This window comes from Gymnodraco acuticeps, unplaced genomic scaffold, assembly GCF_902827175.1.
Source record: "Gymnodraco acuticeps unplaced genomic scaffold, fGymAcu1.1, whole genome shotgun sequence".
Lineage (NCBI taxonomy): Eukaryota > Metazoa > Chordata > Actinopteri > Perciformes > Bathydraconidae > Gymnodraco > Gymnodraco acuticeps.
The window spans coordinates 403,469-420,000 of record NW_022990886.1 but is presented as its reverse complement, the minus strand read 5'-3'; the positions used below and the strand labels follow the sequence as shown (position 1 = coordinate 420,000).

The following is a 16,532-nucleotide window of genomic DNA, read 5'->3' as shown; positions in this document are numbered from 1 at the left end:
AGAAACACAAACACTTTCAAAGGAAATAATCTATCAATGTTGTTCCACTCCCCCAAAATGGCCAAAAATAGCAGTTTATGCAGTTTTAAATCCCTATAGTTGAATGATTAAAAGAGAAAAGACATTCAACCAAACTATGAATCTACAGATCGTTGCCTTGTTGTATACATAAAAGAAAAAATGCTCCATTACGCATGTAAAACAGTGGTTGTGAAGTTATTTAACTTTGCTTAAAAGAACATTTCACGTGAGCAGGTAGGCCACGCGAAGCTCCTGCTGGCAGCTGTGAGGTGACTTTGAAGCGAGAAGGCGCTGGAGGCCGCTCGCTGCGGTGCGAGCTCTCTAGAGCCTTTCCATTCCAATCAGCAAAGCAGATTCAACCCACAGAGGGGATACATAGCATTCAGCACTCGCCTAGTTTCTCTGGAAACTGACTGTGATGCTGGAAAGTGTTGCTTTACGACGCCTTCACACTCCTGTGTGCACACGTGTGGAAAAAGGTCAAAACATAAGAGTTGAGAACAGTGTGTACCCCTTTGAAAGGGTTTGTGGCGAATCTCTAAATTACATGTCAAACTGAAAAACCTTAGAGGTGACGATTTCACTGAAACCGCTGTGAAGTGAATGCTCATTTTGAAATCTCCTTACAATGTACATTCTTTATTGGGCTGTAGATACATTGAGAACTTTTATTTTCTAAAACATCCACATTTAATGAGAGAAAGTATACATTTGCAACAAGTAGAGTGCCATATATAATGCATGGGGTGATTATGTAAAGGAATGTAGTAAAAGGCACAACGTATCATTAACATTAACTTTATACTTCCTTCTAAAAGGGGTTTCCATCGCTGTATAGTTGTTGTTGTTGTTGTTGTTGCCACTATAAATCTCTTCATCCACTCCACAAAATGTTGACCGTTTTTTCATGTACAATTAAACTTCCCAATAGCAGTTACATTTCATATCCAGCGGATTCTTGCAATTTTCCACAAGGGGATGGTACACAAATAAATGACTGCATTGATTGTTATCTAAACAGTAACAACTGCTTGTTCAGGTGAACTTACTGTCAACCACATATTTGGAGATCCTTTTTTAATTCCTTTACAGCGCTCACTTGACCTCAGTTGGCAGCCATTGCTGTGATGAAGAACGGTCTTAAGAACCGAGAGGTGAACTTTTTTGGGTCGTCAAGATTTTACTATAAATCCTGATTACTGTACTGGCTAAACAATTTGGAAAATGTGCTAGAACAATTACAAATGCAGTCATTTTGGTGACAGAAAGCAAAGATGCATTTAAGTTTTGATTGATTGGATATTTGGATAAAGTTGTCAGTGGTGTACGTTTCTAAGTTTTATATTAAATGTTTAAAAGAAAGAAAATTTGTTATAGATATTTATCAAAACGTTTGGTTAGGCTTTAATACTGTATGCAAGATTGATGTCACAGCATTGAAACACACAACGTTGTTTCTAATCCCTCTGTGCCCTAAAGACACAGTGTCTTGATTCAGACACTGTGAGACGCAGTGTGATCAGTGACCCTGACAGAGTGAGAGTTACGTCCCTGAGGGCCACTCCCAGCGCTCTGTGGCCTCTTAACCTGCTGCCCCTCGACCTTCACAAACCAAACAAACTCAGTCTGATGATTTATCACAATGACAGATATATCGACCATCAAGTTCATGAAGACATTTTTACAGCTTTGCTGCTGAGACTGATTTTCCACGTTGGACGTTTCTTTTTTCTCCCGCGACATAATTAAAGATGCCTTCGGTTATCATATTGCGATTGGCAAATATGTTAAAATGATTACGAGATAATCTGAGGTACAGGCGATTGATCATGCTTGAAGGTTGATTTTCTAGAAAATACATCAAACTGTATGTTTTTGATGGGGTGGAATCTCTCTGTTTTTGTATCAGTTTAAAACTCCCTAAAACAGACATCTGTGTTCATCACCACAGGCTAAATAAACCATCAATGTTATCATTATACTCCTATTATTTTTCAGAGACAGGAGTTACAGTCTAATTTATAGCCCAACAAACCACGTACACAAGTCTCTAAAAATGGAGCAGCACCAAGAATAAAAATAGAGCAAAAGTTTCGTGTTTTGGGCGAGAGAGGCTGAGGCCAGCATTTCATCTTATGCAGGAAGATTTATGTACAGAGCACAAAAACAAGGAAGGAGCGGTGAAAAACTAAACCTGCAGCAGACTCTTCTTACTTTTGACTTTATAATGAGATTGACCAATAATATGTAAAGCATGTGGCAGTACTGATGTGATGCATAGGGCTTGTCCAGACTTCTATAAAAAAAATGTGTCCTGGGCAAAAAGTCACAAATAAGATGTGAAACTCAAGCACATCAACTTTTTTTCCCATTGTTGCTGTGCTTGCCTAAAGGTCCATCAGCACAGAGGACAGCCGCTGTTGTGACATCAACTCTCACTGTGTCACACATCTTTACATTTTTCTGGGCAAATACTCATTTCCGTCTCTTTGATCCGTCTAACTTAGTATTGCAGTGAGGGACTGTTGTTGTGCGTCTCTCTCATTCTTTGCACTTTAATACTTTTTCTGGACAGACTAGCTCTCCAGGGTGGGTGGGTCTGTTTCCAATTTTCACCCCTTCCCCGTCCTGAGAAAAGACATTTTGAAAACCAAACAAATAAAACCCCCAAAAATGAGCTACAGTTATTTCCTTTTTTCTCGCTGCTGCTCACCACAATGTTTCTTCTTGCACATTTTATGTGATTTGCAGATATAGGAATGTAAAGTGTAGCAGCTTCACTTGAACAAACCTAAACACATCTTAAATGAAGCAAAACAAAAACTGACCATCTGCCGATAGTCACAGTGAGGATGAACCAAAGCAACACAAAGATACAACACTTTTTCCTCAGCAGCTAAACTTCTAAAATCCTTTCTTTAAAATATAATAAGATGCCAAACTTCCAATTCAGTCATAACAGCACACCTTAGCACTTTTTCACAGATTGATATATTATGTGAACATTTGCCTACCAGTTTTGGGTGCTGACATCCAAAGAGGGGTCCGTCAACAGGCCAGTCCGTCACAGAGGCCGCGGTCCTCGGGGGTGAGATATATCCTGCTCTGACAGGGGAGTGGTGCGGCAGCCCGGCTGTGCACTGACACTGGGAGTCACAGTCAACCCTCTGACTTTACTGTGTCTGGCACTTCCTCTCATGTGAGCCTTCTCTCTCTCTCTCTCTTTCACTCTCTCTCTCACACACTTAATCACTCCCCCTTATTCTCCCTCTCAGAAGAGACACAGTTGCTCTGCCCTATCAGCCCCATGTTACTTTTTGTCAGTGCTGCCCCTGCACCAGAAGCGCTGGGGATGGAGGGGGGGGAGGGGGGGGGGGTGTATCTTGTGTGTCTGATAGAAAGACAGATTGTGTAGTCGCTTGTGTCTAAAAACACAATAGCAGGAAGTGTTGCCTTAGGATGAATAAAGTACATAGGACCGAAGTAAAGAAAGCTGCATCAAGCATTACAAGTGTTAAAATACATAATGGTACACATATAGTTTGTCAAAGGCAGACCAATAACACTGCAAACACAGATCTACAAAGCAATGTCTGTTGTTGGTGTTCCCCACTGTCTTCTTTGATTTGACACCATAGCAGTTACACCAATTCACACCAGCTATGTAGCTAGAAATGTGTGAATGTGAGTTGAAAATGGCTCTAAAGATTTTTAACACGAAGACAGACAAAACAAACCATTATATCATATATTATTTTTTCTTCTTTAAGTATAGATCATTTACTTATTTAGTTGGATTGAATTAGCGTGGGAATTTATGAGACTTTTTGTAAATAGTTTCAGTAGGTGGGATATCCGATTCTCATGTTCGAGCAGCTGGAACCAGGGAATGTTGGATGTTTTGGTTAAAAAAAAATTCGCTGAAATCATTTTTAGTATGTGATGAACAGGATAGAAAAGTCAGTTTTGACATTGGATTTTTCAACTTCATCAGTCAGAACACAAGTGATTTCAAACAAACACACTGAATACATATCTCCCTTGGCGAAGCTTTAGTAAACGTGCTTAACTTTCAATCCAATGAGTAACATTTTCAAATTCCTATATTGCAATAATTTTAAATAGTGATGTTTCAGACTTTTTTACAATAAAAAAAAGAAATGGTGATGGGAATACACTCTTTGGAATACATTCATGTCATTGAATGTGTTTCCTGTCCTCTTATTATGAAATGATCAATACCATCAACATGTTTGCTCTTATCAAATCAACGTATCTTTCATCTGACCCACCGTAAACCTTTCAGCAGACATTACATGCCACAGACAGACATAACAGGGCAGTAGCAGGCAGCAGACAGCAGCTTCAACAAACATTAGTCCTGTTTAGTTAAATTAACCTGAGTGCACTTCCCTCTGTCTGTCCGAGAGAAATGTAGCTAAAGAGGTCGACAACCCTCCTGACCTCAACTGCTGTGTGGTCTGGGCCGCCTCAGATACCGCGCTATGGATTAGCTTTCTGGTTCAGATGTAACTTCATCCTTTGGGAAAACATACTGACCAAAGGAAACCCATGTTTGGGGGTTATGACCCTTTATCCTTGTGGCAAGTGAGAGGGATTCCGAGGTTAGCGTGACTCGGTTTCTCCTCAAACAAACTATATGAAGAGAGCAGGATTGTGATTGTGAAGAAAAACTTAAAGGTAACAAATTGACGTTTGTTTCTAGAACTTCAGTGGTAGCATGTTCCGCCTCTTCAAACAAGTATTTATTGAGTGTAAAGAAAAGCTTTCGTCATGTGTTTCAGAAACTTCCCAGAATGTCAACTTGAGAGCATGTGGGTTTTATTATGCATAAAAGAAACAATCTGCAGTAGATAAACTCATTTTGAAACCCCTGTGGACACAAATTCTTTACAATCTGGTGTAATCAAAGGGAGTTTGGAACACTCACAAGTCTGGGGCTGGGTTGATACAAATATGTAACCTGTTCCTTTTGGAGCACAGAGGAAAAGGAGACAAAAAAGACGTGAAATCTGATAAGAAGCAGGTTAGGAGTCCTTGAGGAATACAATGCATCATCTGGAAACGTGAGGTGCATGCAGGCTGTTAAAGCTCCCCAAAGAGTAGCGTGAGGAGAAGCGGTAGGAGAGGGGGAGCCTTTATCTGCCAGAGCAGTAGTGATGGATCACAAGAAGAGAACATACTGAAAACCTCCTTTATGATTGCCCATCATGGCATCTGCCAGAAAAAGTGAACAGGGATGACTATATAATACGAAAATATGATATACCATATTGTCTCCTTACTTCTTATAGAATTTGAAGTGTTGAATGTTTTTGAAATAGTGTGGATTTCTGAGTTTGACAAAACCAAAATATTATTTAGTTTTGAGAGAAATAGAAACATACCTTTCTGCACAACCGTTTTTTTCAATTGCTAAAACCTTTTAGATCCAGGCCTAAAAATAGAAAACATTTCTCCAAATGTTACATCTGTCCAAAAGAGATGGTTTCTGATATTTTATATTTTTGTTTAGTCAAATAATTACACGAAAAGCCCAGCGTCTACTGTGCTACAGTCCTTCTCTTAATACCCTGTCTGTGGCTCGTTGTCAGGTCACAGATAAAAACCTTGATTGTTTAAAAAAAGGCAAAGTTTTGTTCTGTTTTTTCTACAAAATCTTTCTTAAACCTGAGTCATTATTGTATTTAACAAGGACTTATTTCAGCTACGATTTACACGTGTGGTCTTCTTGTGGAAAATCAACCATAGTGTCTTTGTCATTTTTTTATGTGGGACTAATTACCTTTTGCTATGTTTCTATATTTATTTATAATTGTGTTGGGAAACAATGTAGGTCTGACTCTGGGGCTTAAAGGATGCTATATCACGACTTAACTAAAGAACAAAATGTTGTTCGTCTTTAGTTCATCTTTCATTGGATTTGTTTGTTTTTTTAAAAACAGAATGCCACCAGACTTTTCCTTTATACAAACAATATTACAAATACAGTCATCCTTTTTTCCCGTCTCTTTATATTACATTTAAAAGTGTTCAATAGCAAAACAACAAACAAAGCAACTGTTGCTGTCTAGACCACAAAAGGTCGACATCGATAAGTCGTGGTGACCTCCTGAAGAAAGCGCTCACACACTTCCAAGAATGCTGGCTGTTGTGCTGTGGCCCGGCCGTCTCTCACAGGAAGGGGGGGTTTCCTGAAAGGTCACGGTTGTTCCAGCAGACCAAACACTGGCTAATTGCTTTGTTGTTTGTCGGCCTGGTGCCTGTTTTTCTGTTGCACTTTTCCTTTGTTTAGAATTCCCAAGTATATTACCTGAGCCTGTGGCCAAGAGATGTGGAGGACGGAGAGGGAAGTTTGAAGCGTGGGAGACAAAGGAGGGGGAGGTTGAGCGGTGAAAATATGAAGGCAGCGGTTGCACGGTGGATGCCGTGATTAGGCCGTGAAGGAGCCCCCCGTCTCTCAGGCTAAAAATAGCGGGAGTAGGAAGGTGCTTATGAGACCGGGGGGGACAGGACAAGCAGAGAACGCAGTAATTGGCGAGAGGCAAACAGCTGGGGGAGTATGTATGTGTGTGTGTGTGTGTGTGTGTGTGTGTGTGTGTGTGTGGTGTGTGTGTGTGTGTGTGTGTGTGTGTGTGTGTGTGTGTGTGGTGTGTGTGTGTGTGTGGGTGTGTGTGTGTGTGTCAGGAGGCTCTGTTCTATGCAGCTGTGCTCTGTCTTTCAGAGTCTAGATCCGTCTGTAAATGTTACATTGCCTCTTTCCCTCTCTCTCTCTCTCTCACACACACACACACACACACACACACACACACACACACACACACACACACACACACACACACACACACACACACACACAAACACACACACACACACACACACACACACACACACACACACACACACACACACACACACACACACAGCAGGAAGGAGAGTAATGGGTCCCTGACAGCCAGAGCCCTAAAGAATGAAAGAATGTGCAACATGAGGCAGGGGAACAGCTGTATAGAGGGGGTGGGGGGGTAGTTGATTCACAGAAGAGGGGCGAGGTACAGCCGAGATGAGGAAAAAAAAGGGGGGGAAATACATACTTGGCAGTTACAGTATGAAGAGAGGGTGGACGTTTCTGGAATTGGAATCAACAAATGTATCGGTGTGTGTCAAACATTGGTCTAAATCAAACCCAGAGCGTCCCGGCAGATGTTTAGCTCAGCTGTTGCAGAAAACACTCGGCTGTTGGGTGGATGCGCCTCTGATTAAGTGGGCTCTCTGTAAAGAAACGGCCTTGGGAACTCGAGGCTGAAAGACCAATGCAAGGACGACAAATTGCAGATCCCTTGTGTGTGTGTGTGTGTGTGTGTGTGTGTGTGTGTGTGTGTGTGTGTGTGTGTGTGTGTGTGTGTGTGTGTGTGTGTGTTTGTGTGTGTGTGTGTGTGTGTGTGTGTGTGTGTGTGTGTGTGTGTGTGTGTGTGTGGTGTGTGTGTGTGTAAAGTGAGCAGATCTTGAAGCTGTGTATTCACGCCTCTGCTGCGAGGCATTTCTGATCACAGCTGGAGGCAGGGGGACACCTGGCGACCTCCTCGGCAGCCCTGTGGTCAACCTGGCCTACATACAACCGAGACAGACAGTAAACACATCTGACGACGACGGGGGGGTTGAATAATATTAGCGGCAAAAAGTCAGCATTATGGATAAAATACGAGTGGGGCGTTTTTTCATTTTTTAAAAATCCATTTGGGGAACAGCGCTGCAATGCAGGGAAAAGCCTAATAATTCACGAATGATGTCTTTAAACTTGGCATTACTTAAGCTGCACTTGTTCAAAAACTTCTAAAGTGAAGGGTGAAGGGATTATTTCAGTTTTGACTGCAATCCTATGTGTGTGTGTGTGTGTGTGTGTGTGTGTGTGTGTGTGTGTGTGTGTGTGTGTGTGTGTGTGTGTGTGTGTGTGTGTGTGTGTGTGTGTGTGTGTGTGTGTGTGTGTGTGTGTGTGTGTGTGTGTGTGTGTGTGTGTGTGGAGGTAGTGGAAATACCATGAAGTCACCCTGGCTAAATAACATGAAGTCACTCTGGCTAAGAGGGTACTGGGCACTTTGTTTTGGCTCCATGCTACATCCTCATATGTTAAAGCTGGACCATGGAAACATGTCTGATCCTTAACTACATGCTTATCCACATGAATTTACACCTCAACACTTTTATGAGCTGCTTAACCACCTATTTGAAGGGAGACCCGGCCAAAATATACATCTGTGAGTTATGTTTTGTGTCGCTGACTCGCAGTCTGTATTTTAATGCCAAAAAAAGAATCTGCATTGTGCCGCTCCCATTTATGGAGAATACGAGCTACGTTTTGGTTCCACGTTCACACTGCAAAGGGAGAGTCAAAAGGAGGGAAAAACAGCACAGCACAAACCACAAGCAATCATGAGATACAGCCGCACTGCCACACATGTAATGTAGCCTAGATACAAACATGCACAATCATGCATGCACAGAACACAGATATGCAGACGCTCTGGCTCAGATTTAGACTTCATTTATTTTTCCTGTCTTTGTGTTGCTCCAGAAATTGTTGATACATGCAGGCCCGCCTTAACCTGCCATCAGGCCCTGGGGCTGATAGGTTTTGTAGGCCCCCTATTTAAACAACAAATCAAAGTCATTTACAGCCTCGGCAGGCTCTGTGATCGCACTTCTCCACTCTGCTCTACGCGCGCCTGGTCCTCTCCTCCAGATGAGTGACGTATCGGGCCTCCCTCATGTATTTGTCCGGTTGCCGTTGGCTCCCCTCCACGTAGCAAGTCCTCGTCGTCTTCTCCATCTCCTCCAACATCCCTCCTGTCTGTTTTTCCTCTCCCGCTACTCCATCGCTATCAGAACCAGACGGCCTACTTGGCTCCGAGGCCCCGCGGCCGGCACCGCTACTGCTCGGTACAGAACTCATCTGTCCTTCCTCCTCATCCTGGCCTGCAGGTTTAAAACAACCTGTAAGCTTCGGCATTTTTTGTAATAGCTGCTTGTCTCGAAACTCCTTTTCCCTCAACAATTTCCTTTCCGAGCGCCACTCTCAAACTTTTTCTTATCAAACTTTTTCTCCTAAACAACCTTCATCTGTCACTCAATCACTCGCAATTTGAATAAGTCACATGTGAAACATATTCTCATTCTGATTGGCTGTTAAGTGGTGCTCACTGACTGTTACTGAGTCATCATGTTTGAGAAAAATCTCTGGAATCCATAGATCTGATTGATTAGCGGAGCAAATGATCAAAATACTACGGAGGGAAGATATTTTCGTTTGGATTACTGGTCTGGGGAAAGCTCACGAGTGTGTGTTTGTGTATTTTTGCGTTTGTGTGTATTGTGTTTGTTTCCCGGGGAAAACACTCACGAGAAACACCGGCTGTTGTTGTGCCTGCTGTGACGTCAAGTTACTCCGTTCTCCGCTTGTAATTATGCCGTTACAAGCTTCAAAGTTGTATTTATCATCGGAATTTGCCGAAACATGTTTAATATTCTGAAAGCCAAGACTTTGTTTAATTGAAACCAGATGAAAACAAATTGTAACGGACCCTGCCGTGTTATCTATGATTACTATACGCCTTACATTCATAATGTCAGCCGGAGAGAGGGGGAGTGAGAGCTGTCATCTTCCCTTTACAAGCTTCAAAAATGTATTTATCGTGTGATTTTGGAAATAAAAGTTTCATATTCTGATAGCCAAGACTTTGTTTATTTAAATGTTTTTTTAAAACATCCGAAATAAAAAAGCTTTTTTTTTTTAATTAATTTTTTTTTTAAAACTTTTTTATTGGCTCATGATAGGCCCCTGATCTCCGTAGGCCCCTGGGCTTCAGCCCAGGTCAGCCCGTGCATTAAGGCGGCCCTGGATACATGGCATCAATACACCGCTGGATCTTTCTAACACACTGTTTAGAGAGTTTTTTTTAATTCTTGTGAAATCCTCTCACTCACTTTCGTATCTCTACTGAAAATACCACCGTCGCCGTGGTTGGAGTCGGAGATGACACTTATTTGGTGTGTGTGTGTGTGTGTGTGTGTGTGTGTGTGTGTGTGTGTGTGTGTGTGTGTGTGTGTGTGTGTGTGTGTGTGTGTGTGTGTGTGTGTGTGTGTGTGTGTGTGTGTGTGTGTGTGTGTGTGTGTGTGTGTGTGTGAGATCAAGCCTGTGCAGGGTCTACATATCACGCTGCACCTGTGTGCTGGCGGAAATGCAGCCCCCCCCCTTTACCGTCACCACAACACACATGCACAAACTCACACAAATACACGTTAGCCGCCTGTACTGTCTCATGTCTGTCTCTTAACCTTAATACTTGACATTTTCATTGTTGACACCACTCATTCGTTTTTTTATGTTGTGTGAAAGTTAGACAAATTAAATATTACAATAGATGCACTAGAAATTGTAAAAATAAAAGCTCAGAAAAACGACTTCATCATCATCGGATATGTATCAGTTTTTCTCTGTACACAAATACAAAAATGTTGTATACAATATTCCATCATTTCTACACTGGTGTATTATAACATACCTTCAGTGTTAACAGTGCATGGTCAAAGTATTACTTGGCTGTTTTTGGCCTAAACAGTAGTCAGACGTTTTCAGTGATAAAAGCGCTCTACCTGCAAAGCGCCAAACAGCAGATTAGCATAGTTAGCTAAATGTAGCCAGATACGTATTTTCCTCAGGAGTTAATAGAGAACAAAGCGGGGCTGAAAGAATATAAATGTAGGACTTACATTCATAAGTTGCTGCAAATAAATGTTGTTCTGTATGTTTCTGTGTATTTGTTGGATGTGAAAATTGGCGGCTTGCAACAATTAAAGGGGACCTACTGTATCATGCAAAATGCACTTTTTTATGTCTTTTATACATAAATATGTGTCCCCGGTGTGTCAGGGAACTCACGCAGCGTCAGAAAAATAAAACCCTCTCTCCTTTCCTCCGTACCCAAATCTCTAAAAACTTGGGAACAACGGAGCTGATCCAGATTTGCGTCCGATATGACGTAATATCAGAAATGTAGACCCACGGCACTATCAGAAACGTTGCTATCAGAAACAATGCCCGATTGTTTTGGACGTAATATGGTCGGTGCATGTTTACATTAGCATTGCTAACACTCAGAGCTAACCTGTACTGGAGAGCATGTGTGTGAAGAAGTAGGAACTAAAAAGGAACTCACCTTGTGGTATAACCCGCAAGAGAGAAAGCCTTTGAAATAATCCTTGATAATCCATGATATGGCGTTTCATCACGGCAGTATTTAGTTTAGACAGTAGCTGCCGGGTCCCGCATGAGCTCAGCCCCCTCCTTTTTTATTTGTTATCAATTTTTTTTAAAGCTTTATACCCAAAATCAGCACTTTTGAAACAGGAAGTGAAATAGAGGGATATGAGGCATCGCTAGAATGGGTGATCTGTTTGGTATTTTGAGCAAAACACTTCAGAGACATGTTTTTTATATATTTTTATATATCTGAGACCTATGCTTTTGCCTACAAATAGCATGATAGGTGACCTTTAATGATAAGAATGTATGTCATATTCAGAAATGGTTTCACTCGTATTTTGTCCATAATGCTGACTTTTTGCCGCTAATATTCTTCACCCCCCCCCCCCCCCCCCCCCCCCCGTCGTCAGATGTGTTTACTGTCTGTCTCGGTTGTATGTAGGCCAGGTTGACCACAGGGCTGCCGAGGAGGTCGCCAGGTGTCCCCCTGCCTCCAGCTGTGATCAGAAACACTCTCTGTGGTTTTTACTGAGAAAATGCCACACACACACACACACACACAAACACATTCAAACTGTATGTGACTGAGAGCATAGCCCATGTTTCACATCACAGTACACATACACACATCACATTATACATACACTCACATGGCACACATTACTACTTTATCAACATTACAACTTTTAAAATGACCTGCTTTCTATGGCCAACGTCACTCTGCAGAAAACCCAAAAGCACCTGAACACACCGGCACGCCTACAGTAGTAGCCCACTTTAATATGAAACGTACACTTTGGTTCATCCACAAAGCGGTTCATTATATGACATGTGGCTTATTTTACGGCAATATCTTCTGTGCTACACACATGTCTGTGTAAAGCCTGAGATGTTAAATGTGCAGGAAACCACAGAGACACTCGGCTCGAGCGCCACACAATGACATTTAACATCATATTCTCTCTCTCTTCTCTCTCTCTCTCTAACACACACACACACACACACACACACACGCACACACCATGTTGACATGTTTACAATAACCATGCTTAGACAATAATATTTAGTAGCTAAAATGATTTTTATGATCTCTTAGTTTAGACTGTTATCATGTTATCTAGCTAATTAGCCGTAATGTCAGTAGTTTTGTAAGAATTTAGTCGTTAACTAAAGTAATTCTCATCGTCCACATTACATGAGGTGTGTACAGGTTAGATATAGCGATGTGTTGGAAGACAGATGACCAGCTACACTTATCTGTGTAGAATATCATGATGTTGTAAATCAGCGGTGGAAAGTAACCATGTGAATTTAAAAGCTGTTGAACTTTGCAGCAACCTCAAAAGATTCTTACTGACCGGTGTTCTCAGTTTCATTTGATTCAACATTAAGAACTATCACACCTGTTTGAAACATCTAATAGGTGCCAGACCTGCTCTAGTTTTCTGACTAGGTCAAAACTAATGTTGGAGAATATTTGACACCAGGCTGCACTAAATAACAAAACAGCAAAAGATGCTGACATGATCGTCGAATATGAGGTGATTCTCTTCATCCATTTCTTTACCAGCGTTAATGTTGTAAGAAAAACAGCTGAACCCTTTTAGTGTTTAATTCAGAAGCTTTCTCACTCAGGATTTTACAGAAACTGTTTTGCCTTTATAACCTCCTTTTCACGACCTTTATTTATCCACAAATGTTCTGCTGTGCACATCAGTTGTTTTTATGGCAACGTTCTACTTCTGATTTCACAGATACACACATTCAAGTCTGGTGCATTCAGTCTAATGCTGTTTAAATTCCTTCCTCAAGGGCTCAGCGAATGGAGTTCACTTTCAGAATTTCCCAGTAAAAAGAGAATGAAACCAGAGACCTTTTATGTTGTATTATTTGTTTTCAAAAGTCAAAGTCAACTTTATTGTCAATCTCAAAATATGTGTGTACAGACAGAAAGATCTAAATATTGTTTCCCACAGTCCCGAGGTATAAAATAACACATTAAAATACAAGAACACTCAATAATTACAAACACCCCACAAAATAACCGTTTACTTTATGACCACCACAGCTGGTAAACACAATAAAATGACTTGAAAGTTTAGTAAAGCAAAAAAGCATGTGATATCTTAAACCAATAGAGCAAAGCAACCTTATTCAGCTCACTATACCGTAATATGTGTTGCCGCGTGGACTCCTTGAACTCTAAATAACATGCAAAACAATAGGGTTCAAAGTAAAGAGTTAAAAAACCCTTCATAAAACAATAATGGTGTTCAGACAAATTGCTCACACAAAAACAAAGTGTGTGTTTTGGATGAATGTTAATAAGTTATAAGTTATTTTTTACTTTACACAAATGTATATTAAACTTAATACTAACAATGACTGTAAACTGCAATTTAAGTAAGTAGGCGATAAAAAAGTCATTTCTTCCAACTTTCAAGCAAACTCCATGTATAATGAAATCAGGACTGTTATAGGAACCACATGACTAAAGTGGCTGAAGAGTGAATAAACAACACAGCGGTATGTGTGTGTGTGTGTGTGTTTCACTCAGAGTATAAATATAGGGCACAGGAAAAGACGGAGGAAATGTTTGGCTGTTAATGCGACTCCACAGCCATTCTTTTCCAAGAACACTTCCTCTGCTTCTTCCAGCTCTGCCCTCTTGCTTTTGCCTGGAAAGTCGGGAGGGCACTATAACAGAAATCTTATAAAAGCTCAACGCAGTCTCATGGCATTCACGATTTGTAATCTATTGATTCGTGTTCACCAACACAATTTCCCCCTTTTTTTCGTGTTGCACAGCACGATTTTAAAAGCAATGTATTTCTACTGGTAATGTGTTTCGTGCCTGCATCGGGTCGTGGAAGACCGGAAGCTGTGTGGTTCATAAAAACATGTTCTTACTCAATATCAAGCCACAATTATTGCTTTTATTTTAAATCGTATAATTTCGGACTTTTGTTGTCGTCTGTGAGGAAAATAAATGGGGCTCAGAGCCTCAGAATACTGAAATCTGTATTTTTTTTATATTTTGTTCCTTCTAATTTGTTATTCTTTTCAAAATAACACACTGTTATTTACTCACCAATAACACACAATTATCCTTGCTTTTATTTATTGGTTTCATTCCATAATCTCAGGCTTTTTTGGCGTCCGTCAGGAACTGAATTTCAAAATAAAAATAACCGGAAACAGACGTAGGCCTCTAGGAGTTTAGGATGGCCCAAGACACTACACTACCCATAATAAGTAGTAATAAAGTATATTCATTACTCGTTATTCTCTACTAATAGTTAATTAAAGACTGTATAATGGCTATTTTGCACATCCCTTTCAAGATTTCAACATTTTCAAAGGTTTAATGACATATCATATACACAACTACGGTGTAGTTATGCAATGAATGGAAATCTTGGGTCACAGGTTCCTCAACAGCGCATTACAAGACATCTATCAATATGTGTGTACCTCCACCATTAAACTGTCATATTCTGCACATTTCTTATACTATCTACATACATAAGAGTATAATTCATATGTATAATATCAGTTAAAATAAGTGCTTCAACATAATTAACATTGCAGGAAAGCAATATATTAGACGTTAAGTACTTTGTCAGGCTTAATATTTATCTGTAGATAGATAACCTCAAAGTTTTTTTCTTATTTAAAAGAATCAGTAATATCAGTAATATCTTTAAAAACTACAAGTCCTTTTATATCATCTGTGCACCGTTATGGTGTAAATATAACCTATCTATGAATTAGATCAAATGTAAAAGTCAGCCGAATTAGTGTTGATACTGCAAGGAGACGTATTGTGTGAAGAGAAATTGAAGATGTTGTTTAATTGTTGATATATTTATGATCCACGTCAAGTATTCAGTTTCGGCGGCATTTCTTCCAGTTTTTCCAAAGGTCTTCTCATCAGGGCTCTATAAATAAAGAACTACGGCAGATCTGTAATATGTAATGCAGCCGAACCGTGTATTACAATGCCGTTATGTGATGACTTTCAAAGACAAAAGCAAGAACACTCGGAATTAAGTATTATTTTATTATTTTAAATGTTTTCCGGATTTCATATCATATAAACACCAAATCCCAGCATGCATTGCGGCTAAAACATCCAATCAGCGAGCTTAAACCATAGCTGAGGATCTTGGGTAATCACTTGAAATGCCTACGTCTGTTTCCGGTTATTTTTATTTTGAAATTCAGTTCCTGACGGACGCCAAAAAAGCCCGAGATTATGGAATGAAACCAATAAATAAAAGCAAGGATAATTGTGTATTATTGGTGAGTAAATAACAGTGTGTTATTTTGAAAAGAAAAAATTAGAAGGAAAAAAATACAGATTTCAGTATTCTGAGGCTCTGAGCCCCATTTATTTTCCTCACAGACGGCAACAAAAGTCCGAAATTATACGATTTAAAAGAAAAGCAATAATTGTGGCTTGATATTGAGTAAGAACATGTTCTTATGAACCACACAGCTTCCGGTCTTCCACGACCCGACCGGAGAAAAAGACGTGCTGCAGGCACGAAACACATTACCAGTAGAAATACATTGCTTTTAAAATCGTGCTGTGCAACACGAAAACAAGGGGGAAATCGTGTTGGTGAACACGAATCAATAGATTAAAAATCGTGTTGGTGAACACGAAATGCCATGAGACTGAGTTGAAAAGCCAAGATGTTTTTCTTTCCTCTTTTGAACAATATCCAGCTGAGAAAGAGAATGGAAATGTGTAATTAACATTTGTATTTAAAAAATGTATAAAATGTTCCTCCTGTTCCACATGAATCACCCAGCTTTGTAATAACATACAATACAGTTATTAGTCAGTCTTAGCATGCTACCGTTAACAGTAAAGGAGTGACTAACACCTCCTGAGTGTTACATCCAGGGGCGCCGCCAGGGATTTTGGGCTTCATGAAAAGATATCACATTGGTTACTTAAACATTTTTCTCTTAATGTTCTAAAATAGTTTGGGCCCCTGTCAGTCACGAGCCCTTAGAATCGTCCTAACTTTTCACCCCCTTACGGCGCCCCTGGTTACATCTGATTAAACGCTGGTTTATTGACGTTCTGTATGTATGTATTTTCTCTCTGTCTCCACCTTCAGCTCTGTGAGAGCAGAGATTGTTATTTTTGCCCCATGGAGGACCTGAGAGCAGAGAAACATCCAGGGGCCGTGCAAGTGTTCCTCACATTCTGAAC

General features: G+C 40.4%; 1 protein-coding gene across 2 annotated transcripts in view; it reads right to left on the bottom strand.

The window, feature by feature from the left end:
* LOC117557598 (histone deacetylase 7-like) overlaps positions 1-3,180 on the bottom strand; it is a 41,704-nt gene extending 38,524 nt beyond the window's left edge. For both annotated transcript variants that reach the window (XM_034233491.1, XM_034233489.1), the window contains exon 1: positions 3,036-3,180. Coding sequence is in view for 1 of the 2 variants with exons in the window: in XM_034233489.1 (XP_034089380.1) it covers positions 3,036-3,054 (19 nt within the window). In the remaining variant the exon portion in view is untranslated. The remainder of the gene's footprint in view (positions 1-3,035) is intronic.
* Positions 3,181-16,532: the final 13,352 nt, after the last annotated feature.